General features: G+C 43.7%; 1 protein-coding gene across 5 annotated transcripts; it reads right to left on the reverse strand.

The window, feature by feature from the left end:
- Positions 1-555: 555 nt before the first annotated feature.
- On the reverse strand, positions 556-16,112 carry LOC100192681 (putative RING zinc finger domain superfamily protein). Of its 5 annotated transcripts, none has more exons than XM_020541867.2 (7): positions 15,793-16,109; positions 4,420-4,486; positions 3,343-4,233; positions 2,758-3,098; positions 1,759-1,857; positions 1,517-1,681; positions 556-967 (listed from the first exon to the last, which is right to left on the reverse strand). In XM_020541867.2, exons 3-7 carry the CDS (start codon positions 4,148-4,150, stop codon positions 818-820), a joined length of 1,563 nt encoding a protein of 520 aa, XP_020397456.1. In that variant the 5' UTR covers positions 4,151-4,233; positions 4,420-4,486; positions 15,793-16,109; the 3' UTR covers positions 556-817.
- Positions 16,113-18,403: the final 2,291 nt, after the last annotated feature.

The following is an 18,403-nucleotide window of genomic DNA, read 5'->3' on the forward strand; positions in this document are numbered from 1 at the left end:
GTCTCGACCAAAAAATATAAAAACAAAAATAATTTAGCTGTTTTTTTATCGTTTTCGACTGTTTTCATCCCTATCGCCCGTGAACGCGGGCGGGTGCTGCTCGGCCTAGCTTTTCGTTTCTCTTTCTTTTTTCCAACTACCTTTTCGTCTTAGCCCTGGTCAAGCATACGCTCTACTGGTTTAAGGAACACAAAACGTGATGACAATCTTTCTTGACATCGTCAAGTGGTTACGGGTGATTGGCACTCGACATTGACAACGTGGTTCGGAGAGGGCGCCATGATGTTTCGCTGACTTGCAATCCTGTCCTCGATTGTATTTCCACTGATTTGGATGTAAACATTGGCATGTTTTGACAGCTTGGAGCAAGAGTGCGCAATATACCCGCTCCTGGAATTTTGAAAACCCAACATTGGACTGCAGAAAACTTTATCCACTGGCCGCGCTGATAATGATAACGAGCAATTGTGATGCCGTCAACTCCTAAAAAATGTACAGGACGATCCATGTGCGACTAGTTTCATCAAAGCTAATAGTTACAAGGCTGCCTAGAGATGCCATTTCGGAAGCTCCGTCTCCTTGGTTCGCCTTATCAGTTATCATACACATTGGGGGCGAACTGAGCGATTTAAAACATTCTACATTTGAAGAAAAATAACAAATGTTATGGCTGTACAGTTTCAGGAAGCTGAGTACTCCCAGTCACAACAAAGTGAACAACAAATACAGGTAGCGCCATTGTCTACCACTTCTTTATATACAAAATTGAGCTGAACGTTTGTCAAAGCAAATAACCAACAGGCTTCTCCATTCCCGCTCACTGTCCTTGTCTTCTGTTGGCAGACAATGCTGTCGTCTTGCAGATGGGGCACAAGTTCTTCACCATCAGCCACTGCTTCACGCACTCCGCGTGGTACCTGTGACCGCAGTCAAGGGTGCCAACGCAGTCTCTAGCCTGGTACTCCTCCTGCGAGATGCACCCAGCAAAACTTCCTTAGAACTATGAACTGGAGAGGGACAAAGTGCTTTCATCCCTGATGACACACTTCATGGATCTTTCCATTGCTTCAGGTAATGCTTCATTCACACTAAATCTACATATTACTACTGTAGAAGCAGCTTGAAGCATGTACGAACCATTTCTCTTAAAGATGCATTGTATATTATATTTAGTTCTCAACAAATGTACAAAAATATATTACTGCTTTGAAATTATTTGAAAGACTTCCAACTTGTGCGATCTGGATTTTATTTATTAGTGCCCCTATGGTGGTGTTATATTAGATACTTCATATTTTTATCTGCAGCGTCAACAGATGCACACTAAACATTATTCAAGCTACCAGTGGAAGAGAAGTGATGCAATCAGCCATCAAGGCTGATTGCAAGGCGATACGAGCCCAGCAGCTGCAATGTTTATGTCAAACCTGGGGCAGGTAGGTGGATGATGATTCTTTGTTTGGGACAGCTGAGATTTAATTGTCAATAAATAGAGTATACAGTGAAGGAGTAGGACCTGGCATATTATGCAAGCATCATTCTCTAGAGAAGATTTAGATGGCTGATCAGACATGCTCGATATTCCTGGAACATATAGGCTAGTCCTCAATTTATCTACAATGTGACTTTTTGTCAGACCAGTATTGACATCTCCAATCTGCTCTTCTAATGCTAAAAGCTCCTGTAGTGAAAGAACAAAGAATGTCAGACAATAGCTAACATGTGATGTGAATTTACACAGCAGTGGCGTTCAAATACCTCATACGTCATGCTGTCTATATCTAGACGCATATCTCTATGCTCATCTACAGTATTTGACACTTCATACAATCTCGAAAAATCCATTATTGTAGCATGCTGCTGGGACAAAAAAGTTAGCCATATAAGCTACATGTGCTGTCAACATATATCCTTAATAACAAAAATAAAAGCCACACATTTCTAGTGCTGCAAAAACATCTGCAAAGAGTATCTGTTCACTCTAGCACTCTACATTCATGTAGCCAATACGTAGTTTCAGTTATTTATTAGTCCCTCCGTTCCAAATTATAGTTTCCATTGGTTTAGTACTAAGTCAATCTTCTCTAACTAACTTTGACCAAGTTGCACTATCAAGACACATTTCATGAAGAATAACGAATCTAATTCAATGTTGTATATGCTGGTGCACTTTGTTATAAATTTGGTCAAATTAGAGAAGTTTTATCTAGGACAAAGTTAGAGTGAACTATAATTTAGATCGGAGGAGTATATAGTATTAATGCCAGAAAAAAGTTATAAGCTGTCATAAATCAGAAATGGTACTCCCTCTGTCCGAAAATATAATTCGATTTAGATTAAACAAATATTCATTAATTAACCTATGAATGTAGTTTATATGTATATCTACGTTCATTATCATTCGAATGAATGTGGACAGAAAAAAAAAGAGGACTAGAAAGAACCATATTTTAAGACGGAGGAAGTATGTCATAAACTCATAATACGCACGGCTATGCAAAAAAACCTTAAGGGCTGATTTGATGACCAGGGATCATGAGAGAGGATCCATGGGAGAGGAATCCCTGATCACCAAACCTGTCCTAAAGCTGTGTTCACTTGCTGCTATTGCTGCTACAGTGGATGGCAGTTAAAAAATTGCAGCTGCAGCTGCTGCAACATCATGCTGATCCAAACATTCCCAAAATATTTTTGTCCCAACTACAAAGGCAGCTAGTCAGAAAGCCAACTGCCAGAATAGGTGAAGTGTAATGTTACCTCGGGTGGTAGAATCCTTATGTTGCGGTGGTTAACTGGATTTGCCAGGAACGGATGCTGTGGAGGCCCAAAAGCACGTTCAGAACTGGTGAAGAGAACTGGATTTCGTGGACCTAATTGGAGACGGTTTCCAGGGTAATTAATACCACCATGCAAGAAACCATTACTGTGGCATTGTTGATAAGGAACTTGCATTTGAGTAGGATCAAGAGCTTGCATGCCATGCATCGCATGCTGGTGGAAATAAGGTACTGGTCCCCGACAAATAGTTGAAGGGCCATTCTGATATTCATGAAAACCAACATTTGCGATTTCTGTGGCTCCTGAATGGGCAAATCTGCCTGTTAAAAGCAAAACATTTCAGATCATATCACCCCAGTAAACAACTCAGAAGACTACTTACTAGAGTTTTAGTTTTTGTAATTTTAACAAACAAAGCTAATCAAGTATGAGTTGACTAATCATGTACACTTGGCAACAATTTTATATGTATCAAGATCGATTGTTCAATTAGATAACAGAAAGTAGATTTTATAGATGTCTCATGATTAAAAAAAAACTGGCATTTGTCCATGAACTCCTTACCTTGAATATTAGCAGTTGCATTGGCATATTCCCACTGGGGAACTCCATCAGCAATACCATTTGTAGCATGGGACATCCATGAATGGCTAATATGAGTGGGTGGAAATGTATAGTTCCCACGCTGTACTGAGTCTGGATGAACAACCATTGAGTTGAATCCATTACTTCCTGTTATGGAAGATCCTTCTAAGGACGGCCAACTGTTGTTGTGTCCATGATATTCTGATGGGTTGAATGGTGCAACATTAGAAGAAACAGTTGATTCAAAAGAAGGGTCCCAAGGCCCAAGCATAGGATTTTGAGGTGCATGAGAAGATGAGCTTGAGCTTGCAAATCCATTAACAAAATGATAGCTTCCAGCAACTGCAGCATTTTTCCTTTTAATATGCTCTCTAGCACTTTCACCAATACTGTCATTTCTGCTACTCTCATCCATAGTTCCTGGGACTTGGTTTTGAGGCAACACTTGATTCCCTGATCCAAAGCTCTGAGCATGAGAAACATGTCTGTTCATTGATGTTGATGACATGCAGGGATTGTACATATTTGATGCGAAGACAAAACCAGAATCAACACCTAAATTCGGGGGTGGGTTATGAACAGACTGATGGTGATGATTTATGCTCATATCATAGTAACTTCGCACACCAGAGAGACCAATGTTCATTGCATTTCCTACAACTCTGACAGCATGTTGTGCACCTTGCTCAGATATCTCACTACCATTGCCTCCTTGAGCTTGCCCTCTCTCTGAGTCTGATGTAAGATTAATGACTTGGGGAGTGCAAACCATATTTCTAAATGCCATAACACCAATTATTATTTCCCTTAGCTTCAAGAAATAGCTAAGGCAGGCTAAGTCAAACAACTATGCCTTATCATCACCTCTACCTGATACCACATAAAAGATTATGTAAGGTTAAATAAAATTAATAGGCTCAAATGTGACATGCAAAGTGACAAGGATGTGGAGTTTAGGAATTTGCTTGGTAAAGGACATGAAAATTTTAATAATCATATCTTTAAAAAAGTAATGTTATAAATAAGCTAAAGAGAATTGATAGAAAGTAGACATACATTTTTTCCACCATAGGCATTCCCTAATTTCATTATGAAAACACGCAACAAAATTATAAAGTTCCACCTGTTTAAAAAGTCGACACAGATATATATATTATATATATAGAAAAGTATAGAAGTTGCCAAACAGAACATTGACAGGTAAAGATGAGTAGACGGCCTTCTCTAAGTGACACGCCTTGGATCAGTGTCCCTCAAATACTAAAATTACCACATAAAAACATGCAACTTCCTAAGCCAAGCAAAACATTAATTTGGTTCTCAATGTAGAGATTTCTTTTATATATCATAAGCAAGCAAGATAAAATAAACTCTCTTCTAAAGCAACCCAATCACAAAGAACAATGCTAACTAAATCTTACTAAAGTAACCTAGCACTACATATGCATACACATTCAACAGATCATACACAGAGTTGGAGATTGTCTCAGAACTTAACCAGCAATGCATCACTCATATAGAACTGTGTAATCCAATCAATCTTGCCAAAATGATTCCTTGCCCCCCAAAAATATCACTCATACACATATCCACCATTTTTACAAATCAATCAGAAAAGAGTGGGATGCCAAAGATTGGAGAGACTAGCAGTCACTCTTGCTGCTCATGCCAAACACATGATTCAAAGATGCAATTGTCACAGGTAGTGTGCTACAGTGACTGGATCAATGGAAAAGATCTGACGTCAATGAAGAGAACTGATAACTACTGTTATTACATACACAACCATGAGGAAGGTCTATCATCAAAGGACTACTCGTAGAAGGGAAAATATGCTTAGGCAATGAGAAGTACACAAGTAAATGCAACTCAACAAGGAGAATAGTTATTTTAGAAACCTCTGAGCATCAGCTAACTACTGATGTGATCCAGTTAGAACCAAAAGTTGACAATTGACCAGACTGATTTTGGGCTGTCTAAGGCTCAGAGCGAGTTAGATAAAAAAAATATGGCAACTAATCCTGCTAAAACTGATTCAAGCATCACAAAACAAAGATCCAAAATGGAACCGTGGCGACAGAGCATCCATGTTTTCTCAGCCATCAATGCTTTGCCAACTTACAGGAATTTAATGTTTGACATTCATACACTACGTTTTTTCTAGCGTCTGCTAAGTATGAATTATGTTCCTTCATTACATATTCAATATTCATAATGGATTGCTATAGGAGTTTTTACAGCTTCCACAGGGGTACTTGGATGCTTTTCTCTTATGTCACATTGTTACGAATCCTGCTGCGATGTGCAGGACGGGGAGGCGTGCACCACGAAGGGTGAGTTAGTAGGGTGGATTGAGTGGAGGAGCGCAGGGAATAGGGCACGCAGCGTGGCGGCTGAGGAACACGATCACCAGGGCGCGTGGGGGTCGCCACTGTGATCAAGCAGCCGCCCACGCAGGTGCGACTACTTTTGATACAAAACCCTATTACAATCTGAGGCACCCTTATAGCTCCGGGGCCTAACAACTTAGGAGATTATTAAGGAGATAAGCTCGAGGGAACAACTTAGGAGATTATTAAGGAGATAAGCTCCAGGGAGGATAAGCCTCCTAAAACTTCTCTAACACCCAGCCGCCATCTAACAAATGGCTGGGCCTAATTATTATGGCGCCTGGCATATTGCCGGCCCACAAAAGAGTCTATAACACTTCCCCCCTCCTCGACAAAGAGCTCGTCTGCGAGCGTGAATGTTGGATGCTGCTGTTTGAATTCTTCCACCTGTTCCCATGAAGTATCTGCATCTGAACGCCCAATCCATTTGACCAACACTTCCCATACTCCTCTGTTGAGTCTGGCCCTTAGAACCTTTTCTGGCGCTGGGATAACACGCCCATGTAGAAGAGGTGGAAGTGGAACCAACTGGGATGGGGCAGGTCCCTCAAATTTCTTTAGGAGAGAGACGTGAAACACATCATGAATTCTTGCATTTGGTGGTAACTGAAGCTTGTATGAAACAGCCCCTATCCTCTGAATGACTTGATATGGACCAAAGAATTTGGGCCCCAATTTGGATGGTGCAGCTGAGGTGACGCCCACAGCAGTCCTTTGTTGCAATCGTAGCCATACCCAATCACCAATGTTGAATTCCACCTCCCGACGCCGTTTATCCTGATAACTCTTCATAGTTACTTGGGCTTGCACTAGTCGGTCCTTGATTTCAGCAAGAAATTCATCCCTGTCCTGCAACTGGGAGTCAATCGCAGCCACCTTTGAGTCCCCTGCTTGATAGGAGACCATTGGAGGAGGCTCCCGTTCGTAGACAACTTTGAATGGAGAACATTTCAGTGCCGATTGTTATGATGAATTATAGCAAAATTCTGCCCATGGTAACCACTTCAGCCATGATTTAGGACGGTCCCCAGCTAGACAGCGCAGATACATGGTGATTATTCTGTTAACAACTTCTGACTGACCATCGGTTTGTGGGTGGAATGCTGAGCTCATTTGTAACTTCACTCCAGCCATGGTAAATAGTTCAGTCCAGAACTGGCTAGTGAAAACTGTGTCCCGATCACTGACTATCGAGCATGGCAGACCATGAAGTTTGACAATTTCGTCAAAGAAGGCCTTTGCCACTGATGCTGCTGAATATGGATGGCCTAAAGTAATAAAATGACCATACTTAGAGAACCGATCCACCACTGTTAGAACTACTGACTTGCCACCAACCTTTGGAAATCCTTCAATAAAGTCCATCGATATATCAGCCCACACCATAGAAAGAATTGGCAAGGGTTGAAGTAGGCCGGCTGGGTGAAGATGTTGAGTCTTATGTTGTTGGCAAACTGCACAGCTGCGCACAAACTCCCTAACACGTTGGAGAGCTTTAGAATTGTAAAATGATGTGCGCCACCTATGGGCTGTCTTCTGCACGCCTTCATGACCAGACTCATGTGCTTGGGCCAGAAGTTGAGGCCACAAAGTGGATGCATCCGGGATGAATACCTTGCCTTTGAACCGTAGTAAGCCATCTGCCATTGTCCAGTCAGGACTTGCTTTTCCCTCTGCCAGCTGAGCGCGGACTGCAGCCACTTGAGGGTCCGAGTCAGCCTCCGTTTGCAAAGTAGAGAAGAGATCAAAGGAAGGGGAAGAAAGGGTATACACAGTTCCTGTATCTTCCTCTCGGCGAGACAATGCATCTGCTGCGCCATTCAACTTGTCGGGCCTGTATTCCACATTTCCACTGTTATATCATACCCAAACAGTTTGTTGACCCAAGTATGCTGAGGGATTGTTGACAGCCGCTGATCGAGCAAGAATTTTAAGCTATAGTGGTCAGTGCGGACTGTAAAGGGTCGGCCCCAGACATATGGCTGCCAGTGTCGAACTGCCTTTACCAATCCAATCAACTCCCGCTCATATGCTGGCAATTTTTGGTGATGAAGGGACACCGGCCTGCTGAAGAAGGCTATGGCACCATCGCCTTGGTGCAGGACTGCTCCAAATCCAGAGCCGGAGGCATCACAGTCAATGAAAAACCTTTTGTCGAAATCCGATAACTGGAGAAGTGGTGCTGTCAGCAAGGCTTGTTTGAGTTGACAGAAAGCCTCGGCTGTTTCCTCTGTCCAGTGGAATGCATCTCTTTTCAGAAGGGCTGTAAGAGGAGCTGCCACTGACCCATATCCTGCTATAAACTTGCGGTAATACCCTGTGAGTCCTAGGAAACTGCGGAGTGCTCGGATGGTCCTCGGTATGGGCCATGATTCAACTGCGTCCACCTTGTAAGGGTCCATGGCGACCCCCTGCGCAGAGACAATGTGTCCAAGGTAAGTGACTGCAGATTTACCAAATAAGCACTTGGACTTCTTAAGAACAAGGTTGTTGTCTCACAGTAATTGGAATACTTGCTTCACATGTTGTAAGTGTTCTGTCCAAGACAAGCTATATATCAGAATGTCATCAAAGAATACCAGGGTGAACTTTCGGATGAAAGGCTTCAGTATATCATACATCAGAGCTTGGAATGTGGATGGTGCATTAGTCAGGCCGAACGGCATGACTAGAAATTCAAAGTGACCACAATGTGTACGGAAGGCTGTTTTGTGGATGTCATCCGGGTGCATCCTGACTTGATGATAACCACTCCGGAGATCCAGCTTTGTGAAGAAACTTGCACCTCGGAGTTCATCAAGTAGCTCGTCCACCACCAGAATTGGAAATTTGTCCTTGATTGTTTTTGCATTTAATTCACGATAATCAATGCAAAACCTCCATGTTTTATCTGCCTTCTTGACCAATAATACAGGTGACGAGAATGCTGATGTGCACTCTCGAATGATGCCTTGTGCCAACATCTGATCACACTGACGCTCAATCTCGTCTTTAAGCAGTTGAGGGTATCGGTAGGGTCGTACAGCCACTGGTTCTGTACCAGCCAGCAACCGTATGTGATGGTCTTGGCGACGTGATGGTGGCAGTCCCTGAGGGTCCTGAAACAAATCAGAGAAAGAGGACAGCAGTTCTTCCATACAATCCCTGTTCTTGTCCATGGATGCAAATCCCAACACTGAGTCCCCAACCCCTGTCAATTGTACCAACCTTCCCTTCCTCCAGAATGCCATTATGTGTGTGTCAAAGTTGCAGACCACCAGTCCTAGAGATCGCAGCCACTGCACTCCTAATACGAGATCGAAACCATCAAGAGGCAAGGAATAACATGTTGTGGTGAATTTCTCCTGGCCGATGGTGAGGGTTGCTGTGATTTGACCCTTGCTTGAAATGCGTTCCATTGGCAACTTTTACCGATAGGCCTGGCTGGGACAGCACTTGCAATCCGAGACGTGCCACTGCAGCTTCACTGAGGAATGTGTGAGTGGATCCTGAATCCACTAGTGCAGTTAAATTGATGCCGTTGATTGTGACTGGGAGCCTGAGAGTATCTGTGACGCCTATCCCAGTCATGGCCTGAAGAGAAATTCCCAAGTCGACTGGTAATGGAGGTTCTGTGGTTGTATCCTCTTCTTCCAATTCAAGCAAGAATATACCACGGCCTGAACACTTGTGTTCTGGTGAATATTTTTCCTTACAGTGGTAGCATTCTCCACTGGCGCGTTTGGCGGCTAACTCATCAGAAGATAGGCGCCTAAAACGTGGTCGGTTGGCCGTAGTTGCTGCCGGTCGTGCCATTGTTGGTGCTGCAGGTTTGGAGGGTACTTCCAGAGCTGTTGTGGACTGTCCAGTGGAGCTGCCCGTGTGCATCAAACGTCGTTCATACACCATGGCCAGATGCATAGCACGCTGCAGCGTCTCTGGAGTTTGTAATTCCACATCAGTTCGGAGAGGTTCGCCTAAGCCTGCTGTGTACATGTTAGACTGTTGCCGATGAGACATGTCGTCACAACGGCACAACAGGGTTAAGAATTGGCACGAATACTCTTCCACGGTGCCTGTGCGCTTCAGTTCTTTTAAATCAGCCATGCCATTGAACCTGAGTGGTGGCCCGAAGCGCATCTGGATGAACTCAATGAAGCGTGTCCAAGTCAGCACGCCGCCTAGATCGCGCTCCAAGGCATAGAACCATTCCGCAGCCATACCTTCCAAGTGAAGCGATGCTTGCCAGACCCTCTCATCTTGATGAACTCCCATGCCGCGAAAATATGTATCACATTTGTTCAGCCATGGCAAGGGATCAGAATCACCATCATAATGGGGAAAAGAAAAATTGGGCCTGCGTGGTCCTCCTTCGTCGTGGCGATCACGGTGTCCACCAAGAATGCCCCGGCGACCACTTCCATATCCACCGTCGCTGCCCCCAGATGCAGTTTGCCCTGCACCAACATGGCTCTCGAGTGCAGGACCTGTAGGCAGGGTCATCGAGGGCAGAGGCTGTCCCCGCGGCGAGCCCGTCTGGGTGGGGGGTTCCTGCTCCAGGAGAGTGATACGCTGCGCATGAGTGTCCAACCGGTGATTCATGGTGGCGAGTTGCCCCAGAATGCGATCAAGCTTCTCGGAGTCCGTCATCTTCCCAGTCTCGTCGTCGCCGCCGGACATTGATGTCGATGCAGCGGCTGAATCCGATACCAAATTGTTACGAATCCTACTGCGATGTGCAGGACGGGGAGGCGTACACCACGAAGGGTGAGTTAGTAGGGTGGATTGAGTGGAGGAGCGCAGGGAATAGGGCACGCAGCGTGGCGGCTGAGGAACACGATCACCAGGGCGCGTGGGGTCGCCATTGTGATCAAGCAGCCGCCCACGCAGGTGCGACTTCTTTTGATAAAAAAAACCCTATTACAATCTGAGGCACCCTTATAGCTCCGGGGCCTAACAACTTAGGAGATTATTAAGAAGATAAGCTCCAGGGAACAACTTAGGAGATTATTAAGGAGATAAGCTCCAGGGAGGATAAGCCTCCTAAAACTTCTCTAACACCTAGCCGCCATCTAACAAATGGCTGGGCCTAATTATTATGGCGCCTGGTATATTGCCGGCCCACAAAAGAGTCTATAACACTGTCATGGGCATCATAGGGAGCGAGAGGCAACAACCAGGTTGGGATAAGGCTAGAGAACAAGATTGAGATGAGCTGGGATAAGGCTAGAGAATAAGATTGAGATGAGAGAATTGTGGAGAGTTGGTTAGCAGCAGATAAGTCCAAGAAAGTAGGAGTTAGTTGAGAGTTTGTAGGAGAAGTTGGTTAGCCATAGGGCTATTTATAAGCCACATGGCAACAGGGAATAAATCAAGCAAGATCAATACCAAACCAATCTCTCTCTCTTGCAATGACCCTCTCAAGCGCCTAGGGCTGCTACCCTAGAACCAAGCCTGCGGCAGAGGGGTATAACCTCGCCGGAGTAGAAAGCTATCCCCATGGACCGAAGGTCCATGACAAACACACATACATCCTTTTCCTTTATCAAGAGGTAAGAATTGTTTAATTTGAGAATGTTTTATCAAGCTTCTCAGTTAGTGAAGATGGATCCTTGTCTTCCATGATTCAAGATTTCGAGCTAAAATGAGGAAGAAGCCAAGGATTGCTCCACATTGGGGGTATTTATCTCTGTGTAGAGAGCAGTGATACTCATTCTAATAGTTGCTAAAAATGCTAATGGAAATTACCATAGCACCAAATTCATCTTTTTACAGTTTTAGTGCTGGCAGCATGGACGCTCACAGTTTCCAATTAGGTAAGATCTCACAAGCTGTTAAGGCTGTCCTGCCTGTAAATACAACTACGTATGGCGTCAGTACGTCACTGTGGTATGTGCTAGTTCCCAACCTGCACTTTTGGTTTTGTAACTAAACCAGAATGTAGTTTGTACATAGCTTTTTAAAAGGTGAACCAGTAAAGTGATGTTATTTTGTCATTTTATTAATTTTCTCCTCAATTCCGCCACAACTCGCTATGATGTCATGGTGGATAGTACATATCAATTATCCCTCCATGAATCCCCCTCCCCCTGTACAGGGCTACAAATTCATGCAGCAACACACAGGTTATCTAGTTATGAAACGGTGAAATTAGGTACTCCCCTCCGTTCATAAATATATGACACCGTTGACTTATTTAAAAAAACTTTGACCACTCGTCTTATTCAAAAAAATAATGACTTATCATTTTTTGTGATTTATTTTATCACTTAAGATAGTTTGTGCTTGACTTAAAATTTTACATTTTTGAATAAATATTATGAATAAGACGAGTGGTTAAAGTTTTCGAAGAAAGTCAACGGTGTCTATATTTATGAACGGAGGTAGTATTCAGGTGAGGTCCTATAAAGCTGAAACAGAAATATTAGTACCATTTTGTGCAATTATGATTTCAAATTTGAAATTTGTGCTCTGTTGCTGCTAGTTGTTCCAAGTCAGTTTACCTGCCGCTGTCTACAAGCTAAAATCACAACTGGTGGAAGCAGATTTCGATGGTGATTTCTGTGGATGGAAAAAGAACTATATGTATATGAAAGTGGTACGTTCATCAAGAAGAGATAATGCTTATCGTTGCAATGCCCAAATCCTAAACTTGCAGTCAATAGCAACCCAGCCAATCGTGCATGCAATTACGATAGAACACAAGAAATACAACAATGTCCATAATCAAGCAGGCGAAAGGGCCTCTAGCTGAGTTGGTTAGGTGGTCTGAGTAGCACTCCTCAAGTCCTGGGTTCGACTACCCGTGGGAGCGAATTTCAGGCTGTGGTTAAAAAAATCCCCTTGTCTGTCCCACGCCAAAGCACAGGTCTAAGGCTCAGCCCCGGTCGTGGTCGTTCTCACATGGGCTTCGATGCCGCTGTGTATGGGTGGGGCAGGGGTTCGGGGGTTTTCTCGACCTGTGTGAGAAGGTCTTCTTCTTAATACAATACCCGGGGGCTGTCTTACCCCCCGCAGGTCGAGTTTTTTTCCATAATCAAGCAGGGCAAGCCACTATACTCATGCAATCATGCAAACACAATTACTTCCTAAAACACACTCAAATTTTGCAACATATTTATAATAACTCAACTAGCAAAGTGTCCGTACATTGCTACGGTTCCTATTTATGTTATTTATATTTGAGTATAGAATATAAAACACAAAGACATGTATCTTCTGTTGGCTAGGTAAGTATGAATGTGGGTATAGAGCCAACAACCATGGTTTGAATCTCTATTTGTGCATAATTTTAGTTTTTGTGAGGGAGCACAACGAGGATGGAAACCGTGGAACCTGGTGCTTTATATTAGTAGAGAAATCTAAAATCTCATCAAGGTATGTTAATTTGATTTGGTTTATCAAACCTTGAGAGGAGTCCATCAATCACATTCTCTCCGCTTTTGTGCTCTCCAGGAAGGTGTGGACATGGATCTTGAGGGAGTTCAGGCTGTATGTAGTCTTGCCACCCAACTCAAGTCGACTCTGTTCTTGGTGGAGTAAGGCTGCTGCTTCTCTTGAAAAAGACCTGAGGAAGGGCTTCATCTCCTTGGTTATCCTGGTCACCTGGGAACTGTGGAAGCACAGGAATGACTGGCTGACTGCGTGTTCGATGGCGTGCAACCTCAGGCGCAAACAGTTATCTTTCTGGTGGCTGTCGAGGGTCACATGTGGTGTCTAGCCGGGGCCTCAGGCCTGCAAGAGCTCCTCTTAAGGAGTACGCCGGCCCCGTAGCTGCTAGCTATCTGGTTGTGGTCGGGTTCGTTTTCTAGAGATGTGTTTGTGTGTTTAAGAGTTCGGAGAGGTCTCGTTCCTCTCTGTGTACTTGGTACCTTTTCTTCCTTAATGAAATGACACACAACACTTCTGCGTTGTTTGGGAAAAAAAAACCCTGAGAGGACCAAGTTAGAAACATTGATATGCGGATAGGCTAGGGATAACACCAATTGAAGAAAAACTTCTGCGCATTACTGGTTGGGGTAGTTTGTATACCTAGAGAATTGTCCAGGGGTATAACCACATGGAAATCATCAATCCACGCGCCAAAACCATGAACCCAGTTTTAGAACACCTAGTGATATTACTACCATTCTTTCCTTTTTTTTTACATATTTTTAAGCACATTTCACTTTTTTTTTGCTTTTGTTGGTAGCTCATGTGTGGTATAATGAGGCAATGAGCATACCAACACTGATGAGGGCATGGAAAACAGTGTAGTTGTTATAATATCCTATTAACCAATCTATTGTTGGACATATCATCCTATGGAAGAGTAGCTGCAAATATTGCAATTTCTAGTGCCAAAGAGGGCCAGTGATTTGTTGAAAATAAATAATTTAGTACTTTACGCTTATTTATCCCTAAATCATTCCACTATGCAAAAATAATTAGTCAATTAAACATATGTATATCAACCAGAGTGTCACAGAATCAATGGTCGAAAAGTACAAATGAAATTGCTCATATAAACATCAAACAAACGGATGCACTACCAAATCACTTAAAAGAGAAATGGCCATCCAAAGTTGCAACCAAAAAATGTACTTGAACATCTCTATGACCAACTAAACTGCATTGAAAGTGTCCATAAGGAACTCAATCCACAAGAAATAGTGTACACATTAGCATCTGTGAACAAAAAGTAACTCAGGATATCACTATATCAGCATCATCCTAGAAGAATTAAGAATCATCTCTCCAATCCACTAGCTGTAGCTTTTAGTCATGAAACAAAAAGTGTAAAGTTCACTTGCCAAAAGTCATCTGGTTTCCTAAATACCAACCAAACAGCTATGAGATACCCACCGCACAACTTCACAACTTCAACATCCCAAACCACACCAAAATTTCTGATTTCCTAAATACCAACCAAACAGCTATGAGGTACCCACCGCACAACTTCACAACTTCAACATCCCAAACCACACCAAAATTTGCTGGAAAGTAGTCCCCATTATGTTTATCATTGGTATCTTAACCAAGGAAAGTTCAACTCCAACAAACTCATAATAAGCTCGGCATACTCGGCTCAAACTAACATGAGCCCCACATTTCTCATTGAGTAAATTTCACAAAACAACCACATTCTTATCCGTGTCACAAAACTACAACTTCTAGTGCCATTTCAGAAACTACCACCACTTTGGGCACCTTTCTAAACAAACATGCCACCTCTTTGCCTCCTAGGTTATCATGAACACCTGCGGCCACTCATCAGTATCACATTTTTACCACTACTTTTGTTAACTCAGTTTTGCACTATGTGATGCTGACGAGTGAGCCAGGCAATCATAATATTGTAGGAAGAAAATGTGGTAGATTCTGAGAAGGGAGGCAAAGTGGTAGTGGTTCTACAAAACTGACCAGAAGTTGTGTGAAGATTTTAGGACATAAATGTGGTAGCTCGGTGGAATTTACTCTTTCCTTTCCCATTCTCTGCAATAATCACACCCACGCGCACTTCTATTTTAAATAGCACACAAATGCACAATAAAATGGTATATCTGCACAATAATCGCACACCCCAAGCGTGACAGATGCATCTCCTAGCCCCTCGAGATGACTTACCAAAAGCAGCAAAATAATGCTAGTTAGCCTAGCAAAGTTCTCCACGCCATCACAACGTGCATGCACATAACGCAGAGCGATTTAGGCGAATCCAACACCTCTCTGAAGTTTAGCCACTAACCAGACATGGAAACTAAACGACCGTCCATAATCCCGAGCTGAATTAATCATATGCCCATACTGCGGTATCCTTATACGCACAGTTATACTCTTGCAGTCCCAGGTCCCTCATCCAATTACCGACGAAATTCGCACGCAGTGCCGGACGGGGAACTCAAATCGCACGCTCCCGCGAATCAAATTCCTTCGCCCGCACTCCGCCCACTGGCGCATGAATGGCCGGCGCCCAAGTAGACACATACCTTCGCGGCCACACAAAGGCAATCGAGCTAGCCCGAGCGAATCGCGGGTTAGAAATACCGGGAGAAACTGTGGGGAGGTCGCAGGTAGTCACCTCGGGCAGCACGCGATCCGATCAGCGAAGTAGGGGGTGAGCGAGCCAACCGTCCGTCGGAAGAAATCTGCGGTGGGTGGCACCTCGCCTCGGGAATCGCGAGCGGGGGAGGTTAGGGGGAGATGAGCGATCGCCCGCCGCGGTGGAGCGAGCGGAGGGCGATCGGCGGGTGGAAGGGGGAAGCGGATCGGGGGGAGGAACTTGGCGCCGGGGGGAAGGGGAACGTATTTATAAGCTCGAGAAGCTTTTTTTAGCGAGCAGAAGAGTGGTGGTAGAAGAAGAGAGAGGCGAAAGGGGAGAAAGAGGAGAGAGGACGGATGGCAATATTACCCGTGGGTTCGGATATCCGCGGATATCCGACCCGTTGGGTTCGGTTTCGGGTACAATATTTTACTCACGGGTTTTACCCATACCCGACCCGAGGTAACATCGGATCGGGTTCGGATATTGTATTTTACCCGCGGGTACCCGCGGATATCCGAAAATATGTAGACAGGAGAGAAGTAGCCAACTGTGGCCCAATTGCAGGCCCAACTTGTGATCGGCTGGGCTAACCCTAGGCTCCAAGTGACCAAGTCCCACCCGGCCGCCAGCAGTAGGCATCAAGACGAGCGAGAGCGACCCTGCATCCCTGGCGTCCTGCCCCAGCCAGTACTGCAGTAGGCATAAGGCATCCTCCGTCGAAATCAAGGAAGAAAGAAGGAAAGCAACCATGGCGGCAATCGCAATGTCCCCCTCCCCCTCGGCCGCGCAATAACTCGCCACATCCATGCTCGTCGCTCCTGTGCTGCTGCTTCCTTGTCCCTCCACCGCTTGGGCTTCCTGGGGCGCGTTGTGCTGGCCACGGTGCCGGTGGCCGTGGACGCCACCCGCCGCCGCTGTGTCTCCTTGTTGGTGCAGAAGGCCTAGGACGGTCCTCTCTCGTCGATGGCTCGGTCATCATGCAGAGCAGGAACGTGAAGCTGAGCGAGAAGCTCAAGGAGGTGGGTCGGGCGGCGTCCTGCCCAGCCAGTACTGTAGTAGGCATCAAGCCGAGCACAGGTACTGAGCAAAGCTAACCATGTGTTTTTTGTTTGCTTCTGTAACAGTAATTAGATTAATTATGTTTTGTTTTTTCTACCTTGTCATTTGTTTGTGAATCATGTGTTTTATTTGTGTGGATTGTAATTATATCCACGGGTATCCGATACCCGCCCGATACCCGATGGGTACGGGCACGGGTACAAAATCCTACCCGCGGGTATAGTCGCGGGCGGGTATGAGTAATGCCCGCGGGTATTGTCGCGGGCGGATATTTACCATACCCGATCCGAACCCGACCCATTGCCATCCCTAACGAGGAGCAAGAGGCTCTGGTGCGTATCGTTTTTTTGGGATATAGCATTTGCGAGCCCCTTTTTATCCGTCTGCTGTTTTTTTTTTCCTTTTACAATAGAGAGAGGCGAATGGAAAGAATTGACACAAGAGCGACAGAGCGTGTGACGCCAATTGCCCAATCTCTTTGTTTCTGCGTGTGATCTTATGTGCCATGGGACTGTATATAGCATCTTTCATGTGCCTTGTTGGCTGTTGCAATTTCGTTTTTCCCACTATTAGTCGCTGCCATCTAGATGTATTAATAGATCATGATCTAAATGTTTCTTCATAATTTATTTGAGTTTTTAATTAATTATAGTTCAAAACTTAATAGAAATAAAACTCGATTCTAATACGATTCTATCCTTAAATTTTATAATGTAAAATTTAGAGTCTATTATCACTTATATTGTCATCTGATAAACATATTTAGGGTGCTTGTTTTAGAAGCTACTCTATTCCATTATAGGACCTTATTTTGTAATCCAAGCTACTAAAAATAAATCTTTAGGATTAGAAAAGGTCATAGAAAGAATGATTTCGACGGTCACTGGTGGCTCTAGTGGAGTAGAGGTGATGGTGTTCTCTTCACTTTCGAGTAGAGAGATCAAAACTCTCTATATCGGTCTTGTTCTCTATTTATTTATGCGGTGTGAAGGAAGAACATAATCAACATGATTGTTCTGTCCCTGACCAGGGGCCAGCGATAATCTTAAGCTTTTAGGGACATGATCCTTCTAATTAATGTTAATATTATAATATAATATATGTTGGCGATAAACAATCAAGGTGCATCCACAAAAATATTTATATTAAGTGATAAGTATGTATCATGGTATTACCTCATAAATTTCTTCTAACTTGTGTAGATGCAAAGCCATTGATGACATTGCCAACATCAATCTTGTCTAATAATAGATAATATCTTTTCGATGCATAAAGTAGCGAAAGTATTTAACTTTTCTTGAAATATTTTTGACTTTAAATAATCATCAACTTCAACTTAAAAACTTGTTTTAGTTGATGTCACACTGACATAGTAAATAAGATCTAATAAGAAATATAAATATTAACACAACAATTCATTTCTCTAATAACATACTAAAAAAACTCCATGGCGGATATTGTTTCATCTGATAAAGGCAATTGCACAATACTAAGCTCTTTACTTAGATTATTTCAATCAATATAACATGAGCTATTAGAAGAGAAATTGTTAGCCAATTTATTATAATGGTCTTTTAGTTCAATAGAA

The sequence above is a fragment of the Zea mays genome, chromosome 8 (assembly GCF_902167145.1).
Source record: "Zea mays cultivar B73 chromosome 8, Zm-B73-REFERENCE-NAM-5.0, whole genome shotgun sequence".
Lineage (NCBI taxonomy): Eukaryota > Viridiplantae > Streptophyta > Magnoliopsida > Poales > Poaceae > Zea > Zea mays.